The 27,986-nt window shown below is 45.9% G+C and overlaps 1 protein-coding gene across 7 annotated transcripts; it reads left to right on the forward strand.

Annotated features, from left to right (window-relative positions):
• Positions 1-228: 228 nt before the first annotated feature.
• On the forward strand, positions 229-27,939 carry GET1 (guided entry of tail-anchored proteins factor 1). 7 transcript variants are annotated; one of them, XM_072969375.1, is made up of 6 exons: positions 229-416; positions 19,501-19,547; positions 22,212-22,377; positions 23,235-23,302; positions 24,492-24,606; positions 25,984-27,939. In XM_072969375.1, exons 1-6 carry the CDS (start codon positions 380-382, stop codon positions 26,055-26,057), a joined length of 507 nt encoding a protein of 168 aa, XP_072825476.1. In that variant the 5' UTR covers positions 229-379; the 3' UTR covers positions 26,058-27,939. The 7 variants fall into 7 exon arrangements, with proteins under 7 accessions (XP_072825476.1, XP_072825503.1, XP_006205025.1 ...); XM_031685045.2 differs by lacking the exon at positions 229-416 and adding an exon at positions 14,436-14,587; XM_072969402.1 differs by lacking the exon at positions 19,501-19,547 and having other exon boundaries at positions 330-416.
• The last annotated feature ends 47 nt before the right edge of the window (positions 27,940-27,986 follow it).

Genomic DNA, 27,986 nt, shown 5'->3' on the forward strand with positions numbered 1-27,986 from the left:
CGGGGCCCACCGCGCCGCGGCCCGCGTCCCGAATAGGTGAGGCGGGCCGTCACTCGACCACTGCGCCCCGCCCCCGCTCTCGGCGCCCCCACCCTGCCCGCCGTCTCGCGGGGCCCCAGACCCAGGCAAGGGGGCGGGGCCCCACAGGCCGCTCTGGCCTCACGGTAGTTTGTTTGAAGCCGAGCCGCAAAGTGCGGTCTGCGCGCCGACTGGCGGAGGCCCGCCACGTGGTCTCCGAGTGATCCCGCCCACAACCCTCCTGGATACCTGGGTGCCCGCCAGCTCCCTTAAAGCCCCGAGGGTCCAGTGTCTCCCTTCTAGGGTGAATTGGGTTGGAAGGTTTGTAGTTAGTCTCATAGACTGGGAAGGGAGAGACAACATGTTCAAGTACGAATCAGTTCGCCCCATCTCCGTTGGTAAGAAAGGCTATCTAATAGGTCTCCAGCTACGCGGGCCTGCGGCGAGTGGGTCCTAGCGCGCAGGCGCCGGAGGGGAGGTCGTGGGAAGGAAGGTAGGCGCGGGCACGCGCGGGGCGCCACTGCGCAGGCGCGGGTCTTTGCGACGTCCGTGACTGGCGATCCGGCAACTCTGTTAGGTTGCTCCGCGTCCGCTCTGGCTGTGTAGCTTCTTTTGGGGCATGCGTTCCTGGAGGAGCAGGGCTTGCTAGCGGTTCGTCTCGGAAGCCTAGTGGGCTCCTGAGTCCTGGTCCTAGGACGTGGACACACTCTCAGGCCCCTGGCCTGGCCGACCCCTCCTCGCAGAAGTGAAACGGGAAGCACGGCCATCGGGCTCCTGCCCATTTTTTTAAACCACTTGCTCACCTGGGCACCTTTCTGAAGTGGAAAAAGAGCTTCGGGCTGGGGTTCTGAGCTGGGAATCCCGGAACCAGTGAGATCACGTTATGTTTCTTTAATGAAGAAGAAACTGTCCTGTTTAAACGAACAGATTTGAGTTGGGTTACTGTAGAAAAAGGTTTTGATCAGAAAATTGTCAGCTGGAATTCATGGAAAGGAGGAAACATTGGAGTACTTTGAGTCCGAAAGATTGAAACAGACCAAATGTCCATCATTTGAAAGGCCCAGGTAAACGATGGCGCCTTCACATAGTGGAATACTGAACTACTGCGAAAAATAATGAGTCTGCTCTTGATCAAAGAAGTGAATTCTGAAAACCGCTAGTCAGCCTCTGTAGCCCCCGATCGGGAACTCTAGTGCCTTCCCTTATTCAAGTAAGTCTTGAGTCCTTAGAGTGGTTTATAAAGTCCTCTGCAGTCTCGCCCCCTTCAAACGGTTTTCACTGCTGGCCACCCTGTTTCACCTTCCTTGCCACAAATAGGCCGGGCAGCCCTGCTTGGGGCCTCATCACCTGCTATTCCCTTGGCCTGATCTGCTTCCTGGGTTGCTTCAGACCAGGGCAGCTCTCTTCCTCGCCTCCTTAGGGTCTTTGCAGAAATGTCACCTCATTGATGCCTTTCCTGACCTTTCAGTTTGGGACTGCAACTCGCCATCTCCAGTTCTCTGCTTTATGTTCTCCATAGCATCTATTGACTAAATAGCTGTATTGAATATGAAGTTGTACATTCATTGTGTATCTAACGGAGGATGGACAAGAACGTGTCCCCAGGGGTTGCCTCTGGGGAGAACGATTGGAGTAGGATAAGATGAAAATTTCTCCTTTTGTTTCTTTTTTCCCCCTCTCCTATCTGCATTAAAAAAAAAAAATTAACATCAGAGTCCCTGAGTTTGTGGCACAAACATGTCCTGAGCACCTGTCATGTGCCAGATGTTCTGATAAGTCCTGGGATAGAGAGACTGCAGACAGGACACTATCCCATGGATTTGGGAGGGTAGTTTAGTGGAGAGATCAAGTACACAAATTGGCCTGGCCTAATAGGGGAAAGGGGAAGCCACAGGCAGGGAAATAGTCCATTCTCAGGCATGCAGACTTTGTGGAACCTGATGGCCCTCCAGGGCCTTCAGAGTGGCAGGGATGGACATGTGGACAGTGGACAGAGAAGATTAGAGAAAAGAGGCAGAAAAAAGAAGGCCGGCCTGCAGAAAGCATTTGATGTCAAGCTAAGGAGTTTGGCCGTTACCCAAGGAGTGGGAGACATTGCAAAGTATTAAATCAAAGGAGTGATATGCTGAGATCTGAACTTTCTTCATAAAGATCTCTCTCTCATGAGAACTGGAGATGCACTAGGTCAAAGGTGATGAATTGGTGGCCTACAGGTGTTTGCTTTGGTCAAGTTTTGTTTTAATTAAAAAAATTTCCCCCTTAACAGAGGCACTGGGGATTGAACCCAGGACCTCCTGCATGCCAAGCATGTGCTCTACCACTGAGCTATATCCCCCTCACCCACCAAGGCTTTTTAAAAGTTGTCATCACAAGCACGTGGAGCAATTGGAACACAGTAGGAAAACTGTTTGTTAGTATCCTTTAAATCTAAACAGACCCTGTGACTCAGTAACTCCACTCTAGAAACATACCCAACAAAAATGCTTCCATCTGCTCACTGGGTGACATGAAGGAGAATATTCATAGCTGACTGATTTCTGGAGGCCCAGACTGGCAGCAACCTAAATGCCCACCCACAGGAGAACAGATGAATAAATGGAAGACTATCAAAAATGAGAAACAGCTGTTCGCAGCTCCGCACAGGTTGTGAGTGAATCTCACTAGCACAGTGTTGAGAGGATGTCGGACCGCAATACCGGGTGATCCTATTCATACGCTGTTCAAAGGCAGGTAGAATGAACCCACTCTGTCAGCAGTCAGGGTAGTAGTGGGGGTGGGTAGGTAGCTAGAGACAGAAGAGAGCAGTAGAGGACTTTAGAGGGCTGGCCGTCTATTTCTTGATCTGACTGTTGCTCACACTGTTGTGTTCACTGTGTGAATATTAATTGAGCTGTTCACTTACGTATACACTTCTGGATGTATATCAGCAGTAAAGTTTTAAAGTTTCACTTTTTGGCAACATATCAACATCAGATGATTTCATACACACACATTCAGCTCTTCACCTTCTCCTGGTCTCCTTTGTGTGTGCATTCCACAGGCTGCACTTGACCTGGTAACTTGTAATGAGGCATCCTTTCTCCAGGGTGCCAGGGTGCCAGCCCTACTGAGTTCTCTCACCTGTATCCTCTGCCTAGCCTCTGAAAGCATTTTAGTTTGAGATGCCTGTATATGAGCGTGGGTAATGAGAGATGCCACCTTTCCATTTATTTTTGGAACAGATTTATGTGGTTCCGAATTCCAAAAGTACAGAATGATTTCCAGAGAAGTCTCTGTTCCACTTCTGTCCCTCCAGATACCCAGCTCTCTCAAGGAGAAACCAGTGCTGCTGCTGTTTGTGTATCTTTCCAGAAATCTCTTATGCACATACAAGCAAATGTGTGTATGTATGTTCTTTCTTTCTATCTTTCCCCCTTATTTTTTGCGCTCTTGGATTTTTCACTTAATGGAGTTTGTTTCCTGTTAGTACTTAAGGTTCCTCCTCCTTTTTATTGCTGCATTGTAGCTCACCATGTAGATGAACCAAATGCTTTAAAACCAATTCTCTGTTGATTGAACTTTTCAAATTGCCTCGAGTCTTTTGTTCCCACAAAGGATGCTGCCACGAATAACCACTCACATACATGTCATGTGGCACATTGTATAAAATAACAAAATGTCCTTACAGACCCCAGTAGTGACTTCAGTTATTTTTATTATAAAGTTCACTTACATCTCTGAACACTTAAAGTAAGGTTAAAATGTTTAACGCTTAGAGGCTTTAAACAGCTCTAGAGCTAAAATTAACTTTGAATCCAGAAATCTCTGCAAAACCAATAAAATTTAAACCAACAACATTAACATGTGGAATGGGTTTTGCTAAAAGCAAATGGCTACATGATATGGTGCACGGCCCATGTGATCCCCATGGAAGTAGTTGTGGCCCTTTATGTGTATAAAGCCATCATCCATTCAGCTCTCTGTGGTGTGACTTCGGTTTCATATGATAAAGATACACTATTTATAAACTAAATCATCTCTGTGCTTTTATAATTACCTGTAAAACTGGAAAGCTGGTCCTACTTGGTGCCAAACCTAAACACACACCCAGCACAGTCACAAAAACATAGGCAGTGCTTGGCTAAAAGTGGACTCTGCTGGGTGATCCGGAATGTCAAATGATCACAGGAATGCACAAAATTTTAAAAATTCCCCAAGAACCCACAGGATCCTTGTGTATATTCATTCACGGAAGTATCCTCACCATGACTCCCCTCTGGGAAAAGCACGCATTGATTCAGGCTGGTTGACTGGGAAAGAGGTGCTTCTAGAAGGAATTCTAGAGAGAAGAGTTTAAAGCTTAACGTGGGGCAGGGCTGGTGGTGACAGACAAGGTTCTGAGGGAAATCGAGGCGGTGGAATCAGCAATAGGCCACAGGCTGCCAGCCTGTGCCTCCTCGGTACCAGGTGCCGCCCTAGACGCTGGGGATACGGCGGTGAGTGCGGGGGTTCAGCTGCCTGGCCTCCTGGGGCTCTCGTTCTGGTGGGGGCACAATAAAGAAGGCAACAAGGGTCTTTCACGTGGTGACAGTGCCTTGAGGGAAAAGTGTCACAACATGGAGGATGCTGGAGGCACCCTGATGGGGCTGCCGTGGGCGATATAGTCAGGGGGGGTCTCTGAGAAGAGACGTGAAGGCTAAGGTGAGCTGGGCCTTTGCGGGATCTGAGGGAGAAGCCTCTGGACAGAGGAAACAGAGATCCTGAGGTAGGATCAACCTTGGTGTACCTGAGGGAGGGAACGTGCGGTGGTCAGGGAGGGAAGCAGTGGCCGGATGTGAGGGCAGGGGCTGAAGTGGGGAACTGATGTCACCGATTTGACCTCGAAGTAGACAGGCTGAGAGGTCGGGATGTGAAGTTGAGCTGCTGGGAGGAGGCTCAGGAGACCAGATGAGACATTTAAAGTTGTCTAGGCAACGAATGACCAGGATGCTGGCTGTGGGGATGGAGGTGAGTGGAGGGAGGATTGGGGGTGTATTTTAGCGGGGGGAACTGGCAGGATTCTTAAGGGGATTGGTGTGAGGGAGAGGAGAGAGACTTCTGTCTAGGAGCAACAAAACCCCAAATCAGCATAAACAGTAGGAAGATGGGTTATCTCCCATCACGGGCTGTCCCTGACCGGGGGGTTTGGCGGCTCGGCGTGTTAGCACAGTCTCAGCTTCTTTCCTGTCTTCTGTTGTGCCTCCTTCTGAGTCGGCTTCATCCTCAGTCTGGAATTGCAGTTTCAGACTCACATCCACATTTATAGCATCCAAGGAGGAACTGTCTCTTTTCCCAGAAGTCCTCAGTCAACGGCCTTTACTTATTGGTCAGAATTGGGTCACATGCCAGGGGGATGGGAGGCCCTCAGACCAAATCAGGCCCACCCCTGGAGTTGGGAGGAGGGCCAGGTGTGGAGGGAGTGCGGGCCTGGACAAAGTAAGGGCTCTGTGAGGAAGGACAGAGAAGGGAAGGGGCTGATAATCATCTACGTTCAGTAGGCTGTGTGGGTCAGGAGCCATTCACCAGGTTAGGGACACGGGTGTGAGGGGAAGCCAGTGGGTTTGGTGCTGACAGACTGAGTCTGGGGTGTTTGGGGAACATCCCAGGCAGTTGGGTCTACAGGCCTGGAGCTTTGGGAAAGGACATGGATGAAAGGAGAGACGTGCTGTGAGGGTTGAAACCACAGTCATATGGATCGTCAAATAGGGATTGGAAAGTGTCTGCTACACTGACGACTAAGGGTGTCCCCACCTGTCCTGATGGAGCGATTTCATTGTGTGGTAGGGAGGAAACCAGACTGAAGTTAGAGAGTAGAAGGGAAGGGCAGAAGTGGAAACAGCCCTAGACCCCACTTTGCTGTGCTGTGCTGTGTCCCAGGAAGCCCAGTCTCTGGGTCAGTTTGTCCACATGCTAAAGATGGAAGATCAACTGGGGCAGGTGTGCAGTGAGCCTGTGAGCAAGGAAAGGTACGAAGTGAGATGATGGTCAGAACACTTGAATGCCTGCTGTTCACTGCGCTGCTGGATATCCTAGCTGCTGCAAGGACGACGTGCAAGGGATGCAGATGAGAGCAAAGGTACAGGCCCTGATCCAGGAGCTCTCGAGGACGACGAGGCTGACGAGTTGGCCAGAAATGTCTGAACACGAAGAAAGAGCCCGAAGATGACCAAAAGTCATAGAACTTACCATATCGTGTAGATTTCTAGCCTGCTTGCAAACTTCATGGATACATGACTATACAAATAACTGTTATTAGATAAGGTCATTGGAATTACTATTGTTACACGCTTTCCCTTCCAGCAGTCCATAGTACTGATTGTTATTTTAGAAAGAGCACTAAGCCAGCTGGAAGTTGGTCATATTATTCTTTCCTGCTCACAGTGAGGTTTGGCTTCCCAATTATGGAAAGGAAATGTCTTAATTTGTTCTTGCTGCTATAAAAAAAAATGCCATAGATTGGGTGGCTTATAAACAACAGAAATCTATTTCTCACCATTCTGGAGGCTGGAAAGTCCAAGATCAAGGCACTGGCAGATTCAGTGTCTGGTGAGAACTCACTTCCTGGCTCATAGACTGCTGTCTTCTAGCTGTGTCCTCACCTGGCAGTGGAGGGAAGGCAGCTCTCTAGGGTCCTTTATATAAGGACACTAATCCCGTTCAGGAGGGCTCCACTCCCGTGACCTAATCACCTCCCAAGTCCCCACCTCCAAAACCATCACGTTGGCGGTTAGGTTTCAGCTTTTGAATTTGGGGGAAAGACAAACATTCAGTCTATAGCAGGAATGCTCCCTGCCTCTATTCCAAATCCCTCAGCTTCTGTGGCTTCAAAAGAGAACCACCCCCTCAAATGGGCAACCACTTCATGATATTTATGGCTTGAGTGGAAACAGTCTACTGCATTGTTAAGGGGCACTTCTTCTCCCTGATTCTTGAAATCATATGTGAGTTCAAGGTTTCCCTGGCTTGGGTGAGCTCTCAAAGTGGAGGCAGTGGTATAGACGCGTTCAGCTGACATGGTTTGAAGGATGCCCCATTCACAAAGTTACAGGAGGAAGCTGTCTCAGGTTTGGTGAGATGTTGCTCCATGTCTGTGGTGTAGAGTGTTGGCCGGAATAACAATTAAAAACAGGAAAAAAAATGTTTACTTAATGCTCCTTTTACATTTTTCAAATAAAAAAGAAAGATTTCTTTCTGAATCCTTTCTCAGATTGTAACTGATGCTTTGTAATTGATGAAGTGTGCCCTTTGGTGTAATTTTCATTAAGGAAAAAATGGGAAGAGAGGGATCATAAGGTGACATTTCATTACAGTTAAGTGACACAGAAATCATATGAGAGAGAGAGAAATCATAGAATGCGATTCCCATCTGAATGACTTCTTTTCCTTGCCAGGCGGAGAAACCAGATACAGGCTGGTCAGCGAGTCTTAGGTATTTTTCCTACTTATTGAGCCTGAGTGTAATTAAGTTGTCTTGTGACTTACGGTCTACATGGTCACGTCGTCTGGCATCACCTTCCTGCTGCTAGCACTGATCATATTTGCACGTTGTAAAATGCTCTTTGCTCCTTTCAGTGGTACTGGGCTGTGTAATCAGCTCAGCCTACCACTCTGTATGAAATACCATAAATTTAGGTTTGATCTAAAAAGAGCTTTCTCATCACCAAAAGGTGCCTGTCCTGTAAGCTGGGCCAGCAATGTTATTCTCGCCATCAACAGCCCTAAGTGGGGTGAGAGACTGAGACTTGTAGATGAGTCGAATTTACTTGTATGCCTGTCTTGCACACCCTTCTGGTCTTGATGAAAGTTGATGTGGAGAGTTTCACCTTTCTCATCTCTCATCCAACCTAAGGGAACAGAGAACTGCCTCTTCTGGTGTAGTGCTGGTGAGTTCACGGTTGTTGGGGGAGGCAGGGGGGTCAGAAGGCTGTATTTTTCTCTTTTTGTTCTGAAAATTTCTAACACAGACCCATTAATCAATCCAGTGGCATGAAATAAAAAGAATGTAGTCGAGGAAGTCCCTCGTTAGTCCTTTCGTGCTCTCCAACCCCACTTTAGATCAGATCCCTCTTATTGAGTAGCATCCTTTTGTACATTTTTGAAAAAAAAGTTTTAAAAGGTGCACATACCATTATTATTTCATCCATAACCCTCTTTTATTTTATATTATTTACTAACAATCTAATGAGTGCCCATAAACCTGTCATCCAACCTTGGAACAAGGACATAGGCAGAAACTTAGGTAAACCTGTGTGTCCCTCCTGAAAACTCTGTATCCTGGCCGTTACAGTTCTTACAGGTATTTGTTTAGTTAGGCCCCAGGGGAACAGACTGGGACGTTTGGTTCCTCACTGAATTGCAGCCAGCAGTTAGTAAAGTGTCTGAGATACAGAAGCCTTTAATACCTACAATTTTTAAAAATTAAAAAAAATTTTCCTTTTTTCTTTTTTAATTTTAGGGGGAGGTAATTAGGTTTTTATTTATTCATTTATTTTAATGGAGGCACTGGGGATTGAACCATTGCTAGGGATGCCCTCTACCACTGAGCTGTACCCTCCCCCCAGACTTTTTAAACTGTGGTTTAAAAAAAAAATCACATAAAACTCACCTGCTTTAAATGTAAAACTCAACGATTCTTAGTAAATCTGTGTAGTTGTGCAATTATCACCACAAGTTTTAGAACATGTAAATCACCTGGCAAAAATCTCTCCTGTCCATTCTCAGCCAATCTTGATCACAGCCTCAGCCCCAGGCAGTTCAACTTTCTCTGTTATTATAGTTTAAAATCTTCTGCTCCTCAAAAGACATGTTTTTAAAAAATTTTATTTTTTTATTGAAGTGTAGTTGATTCACAATGTTACTTTCAGGTGTACAGCAAAGTGTTGCAGTTATACATATACATACATATATATATATATATATATACATACATACATGCATATTTTCAGGTTCTTTTCCATTAGAGCTATTACAAGAAATTAAATATAGTTCCCTGTGCTATATAGTAAGTCTTTCTATTGATTGTTGACCTGTTTTATATATAGTAGTGTATATATGTTAATCCCAACTCCTAATTTATCCACCCTCCCTTTCCCTTTTGGTAACCATAGTTTGATTTCTATGCCCATGAGTCTATTTCTGGTTAGTAAATAAAATTTGTATCTCAAAAGATACTTTTAAGAGAATGAAAATAAAAGCCACAGACTGGGAGAAAATATTTGTAAAGGATATACCAGATAAAGGGCTTGTATCCAGAATGAACTGAAAACTCTGTACTAAAATAAGAAAATAAACTCTGTAAAAAAAGGGGGAAAAAGAGTTGAATAGATCCTTCATCCAGGAAGATGTAAGAATGACAAATAAGCACGTGAAAACCTGCTCAATATCAGCAGGTTTGTACAAATACAACAAAAACAAACAAACCCCAAAAAACTACAATAAGATAACACTACCCACAGATTAGAATGACTGAGATTTAGAAGATTGCTCATGCCAAGTATTGGTGAGGATGTAGAGGAACTGGACTCAAATCTTTCCAAAATGTCAATGTAATAAAAGACAAAACAAGGCTATGGAAATGTTCCAGATTAAAGGAGGTCAAAGAGACATGTTAATTAAATGTAATGGCTGACCCTGGTCTAGATCTTGTATTGGAGAGAAAATGTTACAAAGGACATTATTCAGTCAACTGACAAAACTGGAACATAAATGGCAAGTTAGATAAAAGTATTGGATCAATGTTAACTTTACTGAAGCTGATAAATATACTGTGATTATACAAGGGAACTTTCTCAGCGACATACTGAAAGAGAGAAAGCACATGATAAAGCAGATCAGCTAAAATGTTAAGGTTAAAGTAGGTGAGTATGGGCGTGGCTGGGTGTATATGCTCGGTGGTGGAGCGCATGCTTAGCATGCATGACATCCTGGGTTCAATCCCCTGTACCTCCAAATAAAAAAGTAGGTTAATGTGAAAACAGGGTATTGGGTGTTCTTACACTATTTTTATTTTTTGCAAATCTTCTCGGGTTGGAATTGTTTTAAAAATTTTTTTTAAAAAGAAAGAGCTAATGACAGTTTTATTTACAGACAAATTTCTGGACATAGCACAAAACCTGTGAAAATTTGAGGTCTAAATGAAGTTTATTGCACTAATAACAAGAAGATTAATTTTTAACCTACTGAAATTTGCCTATTGAGAAGGGCAAATTAGCAAAACAAAGAGACTGAAATAAAAACATCTTAAAGGTTATTTGGTTCTAGCAATATTTTTCTAAAATTGATGTGAAATTCGCGTAACAAGCAATTAACCATTTTAAAGCACACAATCCAGTGCATTTGTACATTCACAATGTTGTTCCATCACCAGCTAGCAATAGGAATCTTGTTGCCTTTAAAGACAATTTAACATTTGCATTTCAAACTTTTGCATAAATGCTTTTTTTTAAAACAAGTAGAACAAGTTTAACAAGTTAAGAAAAACAGCAAAATAGCTCAAATTACAATCTGTTATATTTTTCTTTCTGATTAGCTTCCCCCAACACACACACACACACACACACACACACACACACACACACACACACACACACACACACACGAATGTTTGAATACTGAGCTACGCTGAAAAGCAATTTTCTAAAAGATCCTCGTAACTTCACTCATCGTTAGCTATCTTGGACCCTAAAACAGGCTGCTAACATGTAGACAAGTCCAGGCCTCTGACAGCCACTGGGCAATATGACTGCTATAAAATTTGTTTCTAGTTTGTGCTAAGTTACTAAGACAAACACCGCAGATTTTACTTAATTTACTCTGAAAATTGATGTACCCCTAGTTCCCGGTGGAAAGCCTTGTCAGTTTGCTCTAAGCCAGCAATGTATGTGATCATCATCATCATTTTCATTTAGTAAAACCAAGTGGGCAAAGCTCAGAGTAGGTACATTCAGTTCCCGCTGACGTGTTCCTTCTCTTTGTGCCGTTTCCCTTGGTTTGGGAATAGTTGAGGCGATCTCGTTTTCACCTTGCATCTCAGTGTTGCCTCCTGGGTGTGCCTGTCTTGAGAAGAATCTGCCTCGTGTGGGCAGCTGTCAGTCACTGACCTGCCCCTCAATTCTCGGCGCGTCTCTGGTCCCTGCTGACATTCCTGAGTCTCTGACCGAGACTTGGTTTCTGTTAGAGAATTCATTTCTGCAGTCTCAGTCATGACTGGTTTAACATTGACATAAATGCCACTGATACAGAGCTTGCTAAATCCATCCCCTGAAGTCCCATGAAGAGGGATTGTTATATTGTCAGAGGTTCCAAGATCTGTCTGTTCTGAACAAGAAATGCTTTGACGAAAGCCCCCAGTGGTGTTTCTATTTTCTGCCAGTCTTGCTCTGGGCTGAAATCCATTTGTAACACTGTCCCAGTCTTTATCTTCCATGGGATGGATGCTTTTTCCTTTCTTTGTTTTTTAACTTGACGTCTACTGTGAGACTTGCATGGTGTTGGCAGCAGCTGTGACTTGCTAGATTCTTTTTCTTTTTTCTGCTGATATACTTGACTCAAGTCTTGAATTAAAGAGTAGGGTACTCTTATCTGCCTCTAAAAAGTAAGAGTTATGCCTCTTCTCTTAACAGAACTTCTGAAGTTCGTGTAAAGATCTACCTTCCCTTTGCGAATTACATTCCTCAGAATAAACACTGACACTCTTTGAACAGCTTTGGTTACTGAAGGTGGACCGTAACCTTATTGGCTATAGTCTTTGGACTGTATTTCTCACTGTAGTATTAATTCTAGCACTATTTTTTCCAAACGTGCTACTCTAAATGGTTGTTCCTCCTTTTGGCTGAATTCACTATTACCTGATTGGCTTGTCTGACCACTCAAATCAGCATGTGGGACATCTGGGAACTGCTTACTGATCTACCCCCAATTCCATTTCTAGTCTTTCAAATGTTGGGAAGGATTCTTCTATTGTATTTTGCTGTTTTGAACCACCTTTAAATCTAGTCTTTGGAATGTTCTATTGCCATCGGGAGTCACTGAGGCTTGGGTTCTTGTTTGCCTAGCCTGAGGACTATTTGATCTTTGATGCCTATTTTTAGTATCGTCTCTGCTGGCATCTGACTGTTGAATGCCTCTATCTTGATCAGGATTTCAAATCCAGTTCTTTTTTTCATGATTTATGCTGATTTCCAGGTGAAATCAGTACCCCTCACTGGATTTGTTCAACTCACAGATCTCGAAATTTGACTTCTATCTTGTTCATGTCAAGTGTTTAGACATGTTAACACAAAAATCTCCACGATAACTGGCTCCTCAGTCTCTGGTGTGGGCGCCAAGTTTCGTATTTCTCAGCTGAGGCTGAGCTGAGGCATGTGCCTTGACTCATCTAACAGCTGTTGTAGTGCTTCTGATTATTTCCTCAGTGGTGCCTGGAAGCTCATTGTCTCCCTCTGATACTTCAACACCAAGTTTATGAATAAACTGGGTTCTTCTTTGTGGAGCTGCTCTTGCTATCATCTTGGTTCTTTTTCACAAGGATTATGGTCTTAAAGTATGCAGAATAATGGTTTCTCCTGCACCCTCCCCGACCAAATTGTCCACATTCTATTCTCTAGAACCTGTGAATATGTTACTTTATGTGGCAAAGGGACTTTGTAGATGTGATTAAGCAAAATATTTTTAAATGGGGAGATTATCCTAGCTAATCCATATGGATCCAGTGTAACCTCAAGGAGCCTTATAGAGTGAAAGAGAGACACAGGAGGGTCAGAGAGGATGTGACAATGGAAGCAGAAGTCAGAGTGGCATGATTGCTGGCTTTGAAGATGGAAGAGGGTCACAAGCTAAGGGCAGGCAACATCTACATGCTATAAAAAGCAAGAGAATGAACTCTCCCACAGAGCCTCCAGAAGCATCACGGTCCTGCTGCACCTTGTTCTTAGCCAAGTGAAAGGAAGTCTGTATGGGCTTCAGACCTCCAGAATTGTACAACAATAAATTTGGGTAGTTTTAAGCCACCAAGTTTGTTGTACATTGTTACAGCAGCAAAAAGAAACTAATACAGTTTTGAGATGAATTTTGTTTACTACCTTAACTGGATCTACACTGATTCATACTGAGACGTCCTGGCTTTCATATTTTCTTTCCACATGTTAGTGGACTAATTCAATCTTCAATTGTTAGTGCTCTTTTTGAGAGTTGCCCAAATGAAATAGAGAGCTGAGTTGATCAAATTAGGTTGCCTCTGTAGGCCAGGTACTGCTGGTCTTCTCCCGCCACTGTTGCACAGTCAAGGAGACTCTCCAATGTTTTTGTCATATTCTTGCCTCATCAGGAATTGATGATCCTCCTCCTAGGGGGATGTGGTACTGGGTTGGGGTATGTTAGGGGTGGGGAGAAGTCCACACTCTCTCCTGCCTAAAAGGCAGAGGCTGGGGGAGTGGAGACAGGAGGATCTACCATCACTTTTCAAGAGGTGGTTTCTACTTCCAATTCTTCTAAACCTCTAGTGGGTAGAGGAGCTAGTAGCCTGGCTGCAGCTTTGGATGGTCCAGCTGGAGGGGAAGGCTGTGGAGGAGAAGGAGGCTGCAAGCCTGTCTTTTGTTTTGGTCAGTTCAGCCTCACCTACAAGTCAAGAAACCTTTCTATGGAAAAAATTTACTCTACTCCTTTTGAATAGCTTCGCGTTACATGTTTTCTTCAATCAGAAACGTATAGAACCACAGCAAACTGATCATTTTGTTTGGGAATTAGTTCTCGGACTCCAACCACGGCAGAAGAGGCAGCTAACCATCTTTTGCTTTATTTACTGTATGTAAACGTGAATTGGAATACTTTTTCTGTAAAACTTCATCTTCACCTAAATATAGGTTACTTCACCACAGGCTGAATGTAAACAGTGCCTTTTAAATTAATACTTATTTTTGGGGTATGCACTTTTGTAAATTTCTTAGATTTATTACAGTGTTTAGTTTTGAAATGTAAACCCTAACTACTTACTAACAACTACTTACGAAACGTTTTTCTTTTTATGGTTACTTGCTACTACAATTACGGTAGTTTTCTACTTATGGAAAGGTTTATTTAAAAATAAATATTTACTTAGGAATAAAGGTGAATCAGTTTAAAGGACATATTAATTACATAATAACACAACTGGTTTGCAGATACAACAAAGCTCGAGAGACGGAGCAGCGCTAACACCAAACTTTACAAAGCAGGTTCAGCCTCCGTGATGGGGGTGCAGCGGGAAGGCTACGGAAGCCGGGAAGGCCAAGGGGGAGGCTGCAGTTAAGCAGGATCTGGAGGAGAAGCCGGCCCCGCCTCCCCGAGTGCGGCGTAAAGCGCAGGCGCGGCGGCCTGCCTTTGCGGGGCGCTGGGCTCACTGCGCAGGCGCGGCCGTCGGCGTGGTCCCCATGGAGCTGCTTTAGCTGAGCCGGCGTCGCCGCCAGCTTGCGAGATGAGCGCGGCCGAGGCCGACCGCTGGGCGTGGCTGCTGGTGCTCAGCTTCGTGTTTGGGTGCAATGTACTCAGGATCCTCCTCCCGTCCTTCTCCTCCTTCGTAAGTGGCTGCTTGGCCCTTCAGGGGCCGGTGGGCTCTCCGCCTCAGTCCCTGGCGAGCCTGACGTGGACACAGATAAGGGTCTCAAACTGGCCTCTTGAGGGCCGGATTCGGCCTGCGGAGGCGTCTTGGTTGGGCCGTTCTGTGTTTTAAGGTATTTTTGAGGTAGTTGCTAGCGTCTAACAGCTGTAAAGCTTTACTCTCAAATCCGGATTTCTGGATTATTGGGGAGAAGAAAAATACCTGGCAACACTCGGCCACGTTTTCACGTGGCAACCCTCCCCAGGCTGAAGTTCCCAGTGCCCTGTCAGCCGCGCTCACTTCCGTTTCCCCTGGTCCCTGGGGGCGTCGAGCAGCCTTGGGCTGCTGGGGGCCAGTGCCTGGGGCAGGACGGGTCCAGGGCTTCCTCGCATGCGGTGTGAGCTGTGCCATGTCCTGGACGGACGGACGCATCTCAGGTGCATGGGCCCCCATTCTTGGGGGGTGGGGTGGGGTGAGAGTGTAGACAGAGAGTCAGTGCTTTGTGATGTTTCCTGTACCTAAAAGAGCGACGGGCGCTTTGCCCATCATGAGTACTTTACCTCGTGTCCAGTTGCCACAGCTGCTGTGACTGTCGTCTCATCTTCGTTACCTCTCGGAGGAGGTGTCTGACTCAGTCTAGTAATTGTGCTAAGTCATCAAGCTAGTAGTGACTGTTGGGGTGGAGATTTGATCCTCGGTTTGTGATTCTCCTCTGCCCTGCTTTTTGGAGCATGAATAGGGGTTTTGGTGGCAAATTTGATGGGAGGTGTGTAGGGGGAACCTAGGGGGCTGATCCCTGGGGAAGGGCGCCCTCTGTATGCCCACGGTGGCAGTAAAGGACTGACTCGGAGACTTCAAAGGTGGGGTGTACATGTAGCAGTGTCCTGGGAACTCAGTTCTGCCGCTTTTCTTTCCTAGTATAAAGTGGTGGTGGGGGGGTATTTAAGACTAGGCAGGATTTCTACTTTATGTTTCACTCTGTTGGTATCCATTGAGTGCCTGTTTTGTGTAAAAACTCTGTTCTAGGACCTTACCACCCAGGTTCTCCTGAGGCATAAGGAATTCTCTCTTAATGCTATCCCTCCCTCTTCAGAATCTTTACTTATTTTACTTTGTCTTTAAGATGATGTCCCAAGCATTTAGCATGGCATAGAAGACCCCTGAAGAGCAAGCCCTTGCCCACCTGTCTTCTTATTAAAAAAAAAAAAGTGGTAAAATACACACAATAAAAGTAACCATTGTAACCATTTTTAGGTGTGTATATAGCTCAGTGGCATTGAGTACATTCACATTGTTGTGCAATCATCACCAGCATCCATTTCCAGAACTTTTTTATCTTCCTCAACTGAAACTCTGTCCACATTGAACACTGACTCCCAGTTCCTCCTTCCCCCAGCGCCTGGCAACTACTATTCTACTCTGTCTTTATGAAGCTGACTACTCCAGGCACCTCATATAAATGAAATCATATAATATTTGTTCTTTTATATCTTGCTTATTTCACTCAGCATGATGTCCTTAGGGCTTGTAGCCTGTGTTAGGATTTCCCCTTCTTTTTGAAGCTGAAAAATCAATTGTGTGTATATACCACATTTTGTCTGCCCATTCATCTTTTGATGGCCATTTGGGTTGTTTCCACCTTTTGACTGTTGTGAGTAATGATGCTAGAATGTTGATGTACAAGTATTTATTCGAGTCTGTGCTTTCAGTTCTTTGGGTAAATACCCAGAAGTGGAATTGCTGGATCATATGGTAATTCTATTTTTAATGTTTTTGAGAAACTGCCATACTGTTTTCTGGAGTGGCTGCATCATTTTACATCCTCATCAACAATGCGCAAGAGCCCCAATTTCTCATTCTCCAACACTTGTTATTTTTAGATTTTTTTTGATAGTAGCCATCCTAATGGATGCAAGTGGCATCTCATTGTGGTTTTGACTTTTGTTTTCCTAATGATTGGTGATGTTGAACTTCATTTCATGTGCAACTATCTATATTTTGAAAAATGTCTTTTTGGGTCCTTGGCCCACTTTTTAATGGGGCTTCAGGAGCTGTTCCTAGGGGAAGGGTGCCCTCTGGGGGCCCACATTGAATGTGAGGGGCTGTGTTTTTGTGGCTGAGTTAGGAATTCTTTATATAGTCTGGATGTTAACGCCTTATCAGCTATATGATTTGCAAATATTTTCTTCCATTCTGTGGGTTGCCTGCCCATCTTTCTTGCAACGTCACCTCCATTCTTCCTACCCACCCCATTTCACCTGATATTGGAACCACATACGCAGCTAGTCTCAATTGTTCAAAGAGGCTGTGTTGGTTTTGTATTCCTCTATGAATTGTTGCTAATTTCTCATAAGCGGAGGGGGAAGGAGGAATGTGTTTGCGGTATGGCAGCGGCTATAAATAAGACCTGTCATCATCTCTGGCTCCTTCGCCAAGCTTACAGCAAACCTGCGCTCCAGCACACTCTCCTAAGAAGTTATTACTGCAGCCTGCACATGCACGAGGCTTGTACATATCAGGGTGGCTGTTTGTCATTTAGGTGAAAGAGCACTGGGTTCATCCTTAGACCTGTGTCCGTCCTGTGCTGCATCCTACAGGCTGTTCAACCTCTCTAACCTCAAACCAGTTAGCTTCCTAAACCTGCTTCCCCTTGGTAGTAACACTGTTTGGTCAGAGTTGTTAGCCAGGTTCAAAAGCATAACATTATTCTAACCGAGTACAGTCCCTGTTGTTGGCCTTCAAACCGGAAAAGTAATAAAGAGATCTGTTCCCCCTGGTCACTGGGTTTGTGCTGAGGGTCAGTGAAAAGCTGTAGGGAACGCACTGGTCCCGTGTAGCGTAAAATGCTGCTCCTGCACGACCATTGGAGGCTGCCCCGTCAAGAGCTCTGATGTGAGGATGCAAGTGGGAGACTCCCGATGAGCAGTTTGACTGGGAATGTGTCATGCCGCGGTACTTCAACTGTAACTTTCCCCCCAGCCAGAAGCAGGGGAGGGGCGCGCCACCGCTCTAGTCTGGAAGGCCCTTGAGGAGATCTCTCAAGTGTAAGAAGTCCTCACTCCAGCAAAGCGCTGCAAGGACCTGGGATGGGATCTCAGCCAAATACTGGGGTGGGGTGTTGGGGCGTGGATACGGACACCCAGTCCTTAGTGTTCACTTGATTACAATTTTCCTGAGAGTTCTTTATTTTTTCCCCTTCAAGCTGGTCCCAGGACACATGGATGAGAAAGCTTGGTTCATGTATGCGATCCAGGACTTTTCTTCAGCCAAAGGCGTGGGAGGAAGGGACAAAAACGACCCTGGGTAGCACTGTGCTGCGCAGGCCCCCCCAGATCTGGCGTGGCAAAGGGCGAGAGGAGGGTCCTAGTGAGCCACGTCCCCTGCGCAGGCGCCCCAAAACCTATGCGCTGGAGGGCGAGCCGCGTACACTGCGCAGGCGCCCTAGGCTTGGCGTGGTGGAGGAGGGGTGAGGGTCCGGGAGAGCCAACCCGGCGCAGGCGCCCCAGGACCAACGGGCTGGAGGGCGGCCCGAGGGCCCCGGCGAGCCACGTGCACTGCGCAAGCGCCAATGGCCCCTCCCTCACAGATCAGCGTGTTGCGGTCTTTGCACATGGGCACCGCGCAGGCTTCCGTTTTGGGAGTGATTTGTGTGGCTGACCACCAGTTTTATATTTGACTTCAAAATTACCCTTAGTTTTCTGCTCTGAAAAGTGGCCGCCTCCCTTTCCCTCTAGGGGCCTGGGTCACTGAGGTGAGGGGTGGACACTGCAGGACCTGCCACTGCGGGTCTTCCTGAGACCCTCCCAGTTTCCAGGGAGCACGTCGTCTAGGGAGTTCTTGCCGTGGACCAGGCATGAGGATGGGCCCCAAGTATTAGTTGAGGAGATGACAAGAGGGGGCGATGGGGTTGAGTACTCACGAGCAAGTGGGGCCTGGCTGATGGGGTCTTCCACATGTGGGAGACCAGTGCTGCGAGGAGGGGGTCTGACTTGGTGGCCCTGGCCACGGGTGACATGTGGGCCTGTTCTGGGTCTGCAGCTTGGCAGGGGCCTTGGCCCCTTCCCGGGGTAAGGAGTCGGCCCCCGTTGTTAGGGACACACCTGAGTGTGTCATTCCCAGGGGCCCCTGCCGTGTTCCAAGAGGGACGAGCCTTCGAGCTGTAACTGTCCTGCACAGTGTTCACATGGGTCTGGTCCAGCGAATTTCAGCCAGTGAGTGGTGGAATGAGGATTTAAACCTCCCCAGTGTGACCCCAAGTTCAAGTCCTGGCATTTTGTTGGCAACGAGAATATCGAACTTGGACAGGATCCTGAGGGGGATGCTGTGAGCTCACACCAAACAGCCAGCATCTGGGGACAAGAGTTACAGAAGGATTGGTTCTGCCCTTGTTTTCTCTCTAGATTCTCCGACCAGCCCATCGTTTTGATAAGAATGTTAAAAACTTACTGCTTTAGAGTTCTTTGTGAACCCATCTCCAGGTTCTTGAAAAGCTATATACCCCATACAGCTTATCTGTTCCTGTAAAGTGGGAGATTTAATACACTTTTAAGTACATAAAACTTAGATTTATTTTTGTTTTAAAAATTAGTATTAAGAATACATTTACATTCAAATCTTATTAAATCTTACAATTCAGTTAGTAATTCTGGTATATTTTAATGGTCATTTATAAAGAGCTCTTGGATTAATGTTGGTACCTACTGGCAACACTTTTCAAAGTTTTTTTCATACCTCTTAATGCAATCCCCCACCCCCACCCCCATCCCAGAGCACAATTGCCTGATTTTAACTATAGATCTTTTCTGTTGCCTTCAAGTTTATTATCCCACCTTTGTTCACCTTCCACTCCTGAGTAACCGGTTTTAACCAGTTTTTAATTGTTTTATGTACAGTGTACCTTGGAGATATTGAGGGTTCAGTTCCAGACCACTGCAGTAAAGTGAGTATCACAGTAAAGTGAGTCACACACTTTTTGGTTTGCCAGTGCATATAAAATTTACGTTTACACTATACTGTGATCTGTTAAGTGTACAATAGCATTCTGTCTAAAAAACCAGTGTACCTACCTTAATTAAAAAATACTTTATTGCTAAAAAAATGCTAACCATCTGAGCCCTCAGCAAGTTATAGTAGTAACATCAAAGATCACTAATCACAGATCACTGTAACAAATATAATAATAATGAAAAAGTTTGAAATAGTATGAGAATTATCAAAATGTAACAGACAAGAAGTGAGCAAATACTGTTGGAAAAATGGTGCGGATAAACTTGGTCAATGGAGGATTGCTCCAGGCCTTCAATTTGTTAAAAAAAAAAATTGTGAAGCATAGCCTATTTTCTCTGTAGTGCTTATGTGTTTGCCCCTCTATTTCTTTTTAAATCCTAGTTTTAAAAGTCAGGCTTACTGATGTGTGATTTACATTCAACAAAATGCGCTTCTCGTAGGTGGGCAGTTTGATGAGTTCTGGCACACATAATCAGTAAGACAACCATCAAAACAGGATAATCTCTCTGTCACCTCCAAATGTCCTTTCCCCACCTGTTTCTTGATTTACGAAGTTTAAGCAGCATCTGTAGAGTCCTTGCTCGTTAAGATCATTCTCTGATTTTTAAGGATAATTTGCCTCATTCCTATTTTCTTCTCAGGGTGGATCAGGTTGGAGTTTTATGTCCTTTAGTTAGAGTGTTGGGTTGTGGTCAGTCCAGGACAAAGGGGAGAAGGCAGAGCCGAGTTTGAAGACCCCCTACTGCAGGCTTGGGGCCTGCAGGAAGCGGCGCAGTGGTGAACACACTGTACTACTGCGCAGGCGCCCTCTGGAGACCAAAGGGCCTCGGTGCGCAGTCCCTGGACTGGCCTAGGAGACCCGCAGGAGGGGCTCCCCAGCTGGAACTGCAGAGTCGCCCTACTGTGCACCAGGCTGAGGGGACCGGGAGCTAGAGGGACAGACTCACTTATTGTTGACGATAATAACTGTCAGTTGACACACTCACTTGCTATGTGCCAGTACACTTAAATATATTATCCTCTTTCATCTTTTTTATTAATATATTAAAAAAATTTTGAAACAAAAGCAAATGTGCAGAAAAGTTACGCATACAATACAAAGGACTGGTTTTGTTTCCTGAGCCGTTTGTGAGTAAGTTGTCAGTTGAGCGCCCTCTTTCTCTGATACTTCAGTGTCTAAGCAGGGGCCTTGCCCGCAGTACAGCCGTCAGGTACATTGCTGCTATCTGGATCAGGGTTTCTCCTCCCAGCGACGTCCTCTGGAGCAGAAGGACCGCAGTCAGCACTGTGCGTTGTACATGCTTGTCAAGTCTCTTCAGTCTAGAAGGAGTCTGGGTATTTCCTTGGCTTGCATGGGCTGACATTTCCGAGTATCAGAGGGAGTGATTTTGCTGAATGATGTTCCGTGGGCATCTCTGTCCGATGTCTGGTGGGGATGTCACATACAGGTTGCTGTGTTCTCATTGCATCTCATCAGGTACTGTGGGCATTGATTTGGGCATGTACACTCATCATTAGGGGCAGGTGCCTGAGGAATTTTCAGTCCCCATGAGGCTGCCAGTGGACCTCCCCGCACCAGTGCGCTCTTGTGGTCTCCTTGCTCTCCTGGGACCCACGCCTGTCCCCGTGGTTTGTCGAGCGCCACCTGGCAGCCACTGCCATCTGGAGCCCCGCCACGGGTAGTGTTATGGCTGGTGTTGTGTGTGGGTGGGTGCATGGGGGATGCGTCTGGGGACTGCGCGGTGGTGACCTTCACACTCGGGTCGGAGTCCGCTACACCAAGGCCCTGGGGAGGGCGCCTGGGCCAGCTGTCTCCCATGTGGGGCCTTGCTGTCAGAAGTGCCACTTCACAAACATTTATGCCTGTTGTTTCCTCTGTGTATCTGTGGAAAACAGCGAGTTCACCCCATGTTTCCTATTCTAACCCGGCACCACAGGGCTCATTCTAGTTCTCTCCCGATCCTTATTTCCAGCTCCTTTTTCTGACAGCGAGAACACTGGCTCCCCTTTTCCTCAGTGTGTTTACTTGACTTGCTCAGTTCTTTGTAACTGATCTGCCACCTCCACCACCTCCTCCCCAGTATGGATGCCCGCTGCCCCAGTGGGCTCTGACAGAGTGTTCGGCTGGGTGTCTTCCTCCCCTCACCCTGACTCTCGTCCCAGGCAGCCCCTCTGTGGGAATACCCTCCCCACTGCGCCACCAACTCATCCCTGACATCTGCCATCCCGCAGGGAAGAGGATGTGCAGTCCTTGTCACCTGAATGCAGCTCTGAGAATGGCATTGGTTTTCACTTTATAATCACAATTTTACATCTAAAGTGAAGGATATGTGTGTACGGGAGCCATGCATGGACATGCATGCGAAAGGAAAAACATAGCTGAGTAGAGACTCGCCTGGGAGGGAGTTCTTGTTTTTGTGGTTGTTGTGGGTAGCAGGACCAGGACCAGGACCAGGACGAGGCAGCAGAGCCTAGCTCTGGAGGTAAAGGGCAGCTTGCCCAGCAGGAAGAAGCAGCGGGGTAGCATGGTGGAGGAGGTGAGGGGAAGGCGTACCCCACGTGGAAAGGCACCAATCCCAGCTGTTTACTCCCCCAGATGTCCAGGGTGCTGCAGAAGGATGCAGAGCAGGAGTCCCAGATGCGGGCAGAGATCCAGGACATGAAGCAGGAGCTCTCCACTGTCAACATGATGGATGAGTTCGCCAGATACGCCAGGCTGGAGAGAAAGATCAACAAGATGACGGATAAGCTCAAAACTCATGGTACTGATTGCACTTGTGGCATGGAAAGCTTCTTAAGGGCTGATTAATGGAGAATTCTTTATGGAAAGATTCATAGCATATCTGCTTTGATTCTTGAGTGTTCTCAGTGTTGATAGGAAGTTTTAAGTTGTCTAGAAGGGACCCAGTAATAATGATTACTTTCTCCTTAGTTGCTGGTGAACATTTGCCTTCTAAATGGAGAAACATGTAACATCCTCTTAGATTTTCTTCATTCTCTGTAGGTTGACATTTTCGAAATCAATACTTTTCTGAGAGAAGCCTAGAAAAATCCCATAGTGGATTCCTAGGGGCTTTTGTGAGCACTCTCTGAAAAATGCCTGGCGGTGTCCTTGTCTGAGTGTAGACTTCAGGGTAGGGATCAGGCCTTATCCAACTTTATGTTTGCCACTGTTCCTAACAGTCTCCAGGGATGGAGAGCACTTCTGTTGGACAGCCCGTGTGCTGAGAGTGTGTGTGGCTGTGGAAACATACAGCGGGGCCTGCCCGGGCCGAGACAGACTAGCCTCCCACCTGCAGATTAGTGTGCCATGTAGACTGGGACATCGGGAAGAAAAGTTAGTCCTGTTGGTAACTGCATTGTAAAAAGGATCTCTGATTTAGATGAATAGTTTCAAGATTTTTAAAAATTAAAGCCTTATATCTCATAACCTGTGTGTGATTCTACTTTAAATAATGGCATAGCGGGTGACTTTTAAGAAATTCTATTTTATATTTTCTAGGTATATTGAGCACATACATAGAAAATATTTTATGAGAGGAAATAACATTTCTGTGTACTTGAATATTTTCTTCATTTTTGAGGACGAATATGATCATCATCCTGGTTTTCCTTTCAGTGAAAGCGCGGACAGCTCAGCTGGCCAAGATAAAATGGGTGATAAGCGTTGCTTTCTACATATTGCAAGTAAGTGTCCTGTTGTGTCCCCTGCAGCCGTTGGAGTTGATAATGGACTGTCCTCCAGAACTGTGTGGCCCCAGAAACCAGGCCTGGGAATTCAGGCTTTTCGGCTTCCAGCCGCGGTGTTGAGCGGTCCTGCAGGCGTGCCAACTCTCAACACTCTGAATTTATAAGTTTAACTGAAAAAGAAAAAGCCTTTCTTCCTTTTAGTCTCTTTAGCCTTTCTCGTTTAGAGTTGTTAAATACTGGACTTTTTAGCAAATGAGCTTCTCTGGAGTCCTTTCATATCATCTTTATTTCAGTGCAGTGTTGGGATCCTGGGCGACCAAGTGAGGAAGCTTATTTAGACATGGTGTTTTCAGTGACGTGGGCCGCCTCTTGTCACGTGGGGTGCGGACACGTAGATGAGTGTCCACGTTCCAGACGGGGGCACGCCAGTCACTGAAGTCCAGTATCACCGAGGCCCAGCTTTCTTAGCCGGGGGATTTCTCCTTGTATCCTTCCCTGTGGGACTCTTCCTGCTGCTGCGTCCCCTAAGGTCCCGTGTCTGCTGCGTGTAGACTTCAGCGGCTGCTTTAAGTGATTGCTGAGGTTCGTGCTGGTGTGATGTCTGCTGGGGTGAAGGATGCGGGCCCAGCCCCCCACTGCCCAGGCTGCTTGGGTAGATTTGAGTGCGTTGATCCTGAGGCACTGTCACTTTGATTCAAGGTAGGTTTCACGGGGACAGGAGTTAAGCGAGACGCTCTCTTTCAGTTCTGCTCATTTGAGTGGCATAGGCCACGAGGGGGATGAAAGACAGCTGAAGGAACGCTGCTGGGAACAGACGAGAAAGCCGCGCTTCTCCACCCGCCTTCAGACTTAGCGGGCTCGGCTCTGCACGTGGGCGCCGGCACTCCTGCGTGGATGGAGAGCTAGCTAACATCGCTGATGAGGCGTATTTAGCACAAGCTGGCTGCTTGAAGGAGATGCTCAGTGAGAGGACACCTGTCCGATGGGAGACCTTGCTTAATTTATCAGCTAATTTAACAGCATGTGCCCGTGAGCGGTGGCTGTGCCTGTGTGTCTGTTGGCCGACAGAGCTTGAGGTCATTGATTTGGAGAGTTTCTGTTGTTTGCTTTCACGTTTCCCCACCTTTCATAGCGGTCGGTTGTGCGACAGACAGGATGTTCCCACTCACCAGCCGTGTCTCTGCAGGCGGCCCTGATGGTCTCGCTCATTTGGAAGTATTATTCTGTCCCTGTGGCCGTGGTGCCGAGCAAATGGATAACTCCACTAGACCGCCTGGTGGCATTTCCTACTAGAGTGGCAGGTAAGAGGGTTCTGGAAACACAGTGGAAGAGCATGGACTGGCGTGTGTGGAGGTGTGTGGTGGGGACTCTGTCCGCGACGTCAGCCCGCCGCCCGTGGGCAGTGCCCTGTGTCTCAGCCCCGCATGGGGCCTGCAGTGAAGAAACTGACGTGTGGAGAAGCTCTTTAACTTGTCCCGCGCCACTGAAGTGTTCAGTAGCAGAGCTAGAGTTCAGCCCAAGCCTGCTCCCAGAACCCAAGCCCAGTTCCTGGGGTCTGATACCCCGTTTATTGAAGCACCACCTCTAATTCCCAACTCCTGTGGTTCCGTCTCAGGTCCCACGATGCTTAGCCTGTCTGCAGCATTTACTGCTATCAGCCACTTTCATTTTTGAAAGATAATTTCTTTCAGATGTTAAAATCAGTATATATCATTGTAGAATGATTAGAAATAAAAGAATAGTGGAAAAAAGTCTCACTATCTATGGATAACTCTTAACGAAAAGACTGTGGTATACCAGCTTTTTTTCTATCTATTTTTATACAATAGAGGTCATCTAACACGGAAACACTTTTGCCCCTTTTACTGTACCTTACGTATGCTTTCTCCCATATCAATAAACTGCTGTGGGTTAGGAGACTGATGTGCTGCTGGCTGTGCCAAGAGGACAGCTTAAGAAGTTTCTTTATTAAGGGATTTTGAATAGCTGTTCTTCAGTTGGATGTATCCAACAGTCTCTCTGTTGAAGGATACTTACTTAGCTTCCTGATTTTTTGCTGTAGGGAATAGTGCAGGGCACATCCTTGTCGGTCGGCCTTTGGCTGTGATTTATGATAATGTGGAGGTGATTTCCTAAGCCAAAGGGATGACCGTTCCAAAGATTTCCAGTTCAGTCACGCCCCCCGCCACCTCCCGCCCCTTCCCCTTTCCACACCCACCCAGGAGGGCTCTGCTGGTGGTTCTCTGGGTTGCTGAGCCCAGGAGCAAGAGGCCACCCTTCCAGGCATCTTGCCCCTGGTCTTCCTGTCTCTCAGCCGTCTGAGGGGCAGGAAAGGTGCGGGCAAACATTGCTTGGTGTTCATAGTGCTGTTGTGAGAAGGAAGAACAAATTGTCAGACAGGGTGGTTTTACAATCTGTTAATCTCCTCAATACTATCTCTCTGGCAGGAAAGAGAGGTTCGAATCAGTGTTCATTGCTCTGACTAATTCCTGCTTAATAAAGGCAGCTCTGTGAATCAGTAGAAAGTCTGAATATTTTGCACCCACGGAACGCAGTCTTAGCCCAGCAGGACTCAGAAAGAACTGAAGTGCTCTTACTGCCTGTAAATAAGGTAGCGGCGGCAGGAAACGTGGGCGCAGCTCCGGGCGTGCTCTTACCTTACATTTCCTCGTTTTTAGGTGGTGTTGGAATTACCTGTTGGATTTTAGTCTGTAACAAAGTTGTGGCTATTGTGCTCCATCCTTTCAACTGAAAAAGAAGTTGAATACAGCTCTGACACTTTAAAAAATGGATTTTCAGTTGGGAGGTTAAAAATCTGATTTATACTCTTTCATTGTTTTTTGTTTTTGTTTTTTTAAAGGAAACAGAAGTTAGTTTTTTGGTTCAACGTGTTTGTTCTTGGGCTTCGTCAGATTCTCGTAAGAATCGTGAATTTGGGTATTTGTCATGACCCGTAAATGTCAGTCTCACACGTAAGCACTGTCCAGCATGACACCAAATTTGTAGTAAGAAATGTGTGACATTGTGGGAGGTGGCATTTTGTTATTTGTGACTTACACTCTTGATGTATTTTAAAGGTCACATTGACAGCTGGAAAGTCAAAGTTATTTAATAACTTAAGTACTTTAAAGACTTTGTGCTATTTTTAATCCTGACTAGAAAATAACTTAATTTTAATACCACTACTAGAGTTTGAAAATTTATTTTTTAATCTCTGCAGAACTTCTGAGAGAATAACACTAACTGACATAGCTTCTGTTCTTTCCTTCCTCTTGTTTAAAATGTCATTTGTTGGGCAAGACTTCGTTTAGTATTATCTACTTATTCGAAGCTGTTAATTTTTCATTATTGTGTTTTATAAATGTATTTCTGAGACCATAATGCATTGTTTTGTGCTTGAACTGTGTGTTTTATATTTAAAGCATTTCAAATGAAGGGTAATTTTAAAGCATTTAATATTTATGCTCTGTATAAGGAACAAAGTTTAAAAACGACTTAGGAAATCTGATTAAATTAATTTGAATGGATATACATTTGGCCCATAGAATTTAATTCTGCTAAGTATTTTTAAAAACATTTTTTTCTAATTAAAGTTTTTGCAAGTGCTATGTGACTTCTTTGCTTGTGGCCACACATTTGCTACGACCAGTCTGTGGCAGAGGACCATACCCATTAACTAAGTGGGCCACAGCCACATAAAGCTGAATTCTGTCATCAGTTTTGACAAGGTCATTTTTGTATTCCTGTATTCTCTAATGGTGTAATAAGTTCGTTATTATTTCTGCTAATTGTGCTGTGAAAGACAGTGCTGTACTGCGTAGTTCATTGTCACCGGAGTGGGTTTCATGGTCCCCTCCTCTCTCAGACATACGGGCACCCAGTTGACTTAGCTTTGAGGAAGGATGCGGAGCAGGGGACATGGCCGTATTTATAGTGGACGAGCGTCGTGGAGGACTCGGACACCAGCGTCCCACATCCAGTCACCACACTGGGAACGTTTTAGCCACCGAGGATGAGCAGCGACCTGCGGAGGAGTCGCCGCACGAGGAATCTGCAGGGGCTCAGGTCCCTTCGAGGCCACGCGCCCCATGCCTGTTTTTCGGGAGCTGCGGGCAGAAGTGGCAGGTCACACAGTGAACAGTCGGGTGGCCAGGGATGCGTGCCCGGGATGTCCTCGGACCACTGATCCGTGTAAAGCCTCCCTGACAGGACCCTTGTTTATCTGCTTACGGTATATTCTTTCAGTTAATCCTGCCAGGATTCTGACACGTTCACTAAGGCTGGGGGAAAGGATTTAGAGTTCACAGCTGCTAATTCTTTCCACGTTCATTAATAGTTTGTGAAGGTTAAGTAGGGGACATTTAAATATCCCTCGTGTTTCACATCGTTGTGGTTTTTGAAAAATGGTGTTTGTTTTTAAATAGATAATAAACGTGGCACTGAATTCAGAAGATAGAGAAAGGGGTGTGATGAAGGTGCGTCTCCTGACCTGCTCTCACCTGGCCCAGGGTTCCGGAATTTCCTGCTGTAACCAGTTCCTGCGGTTCTTACAGTGTTATTCCTTATGGTTATGAATACTGACGTGTGCTTTTAAAATAACTTTAAAAAATTATAAAAACAATACCTAAAAAAGACCCCACAAAAACTATTCGTCGCCTTTTTTTTCTTTTTTAAATCCTGC

This window comes from Vicugna pacos, chromosome 1, assembly GCF_048564905.1.
Source record: "Vicugna pacos chromosome 1, VicPac4, whole genome shotgun sequence".
Lineage (NCBI taxonomy): Eukaryota > Metazoa > Chordata > Mammalia > Artiodactyla > Camelidae > Vicugna > Vicugna pacos.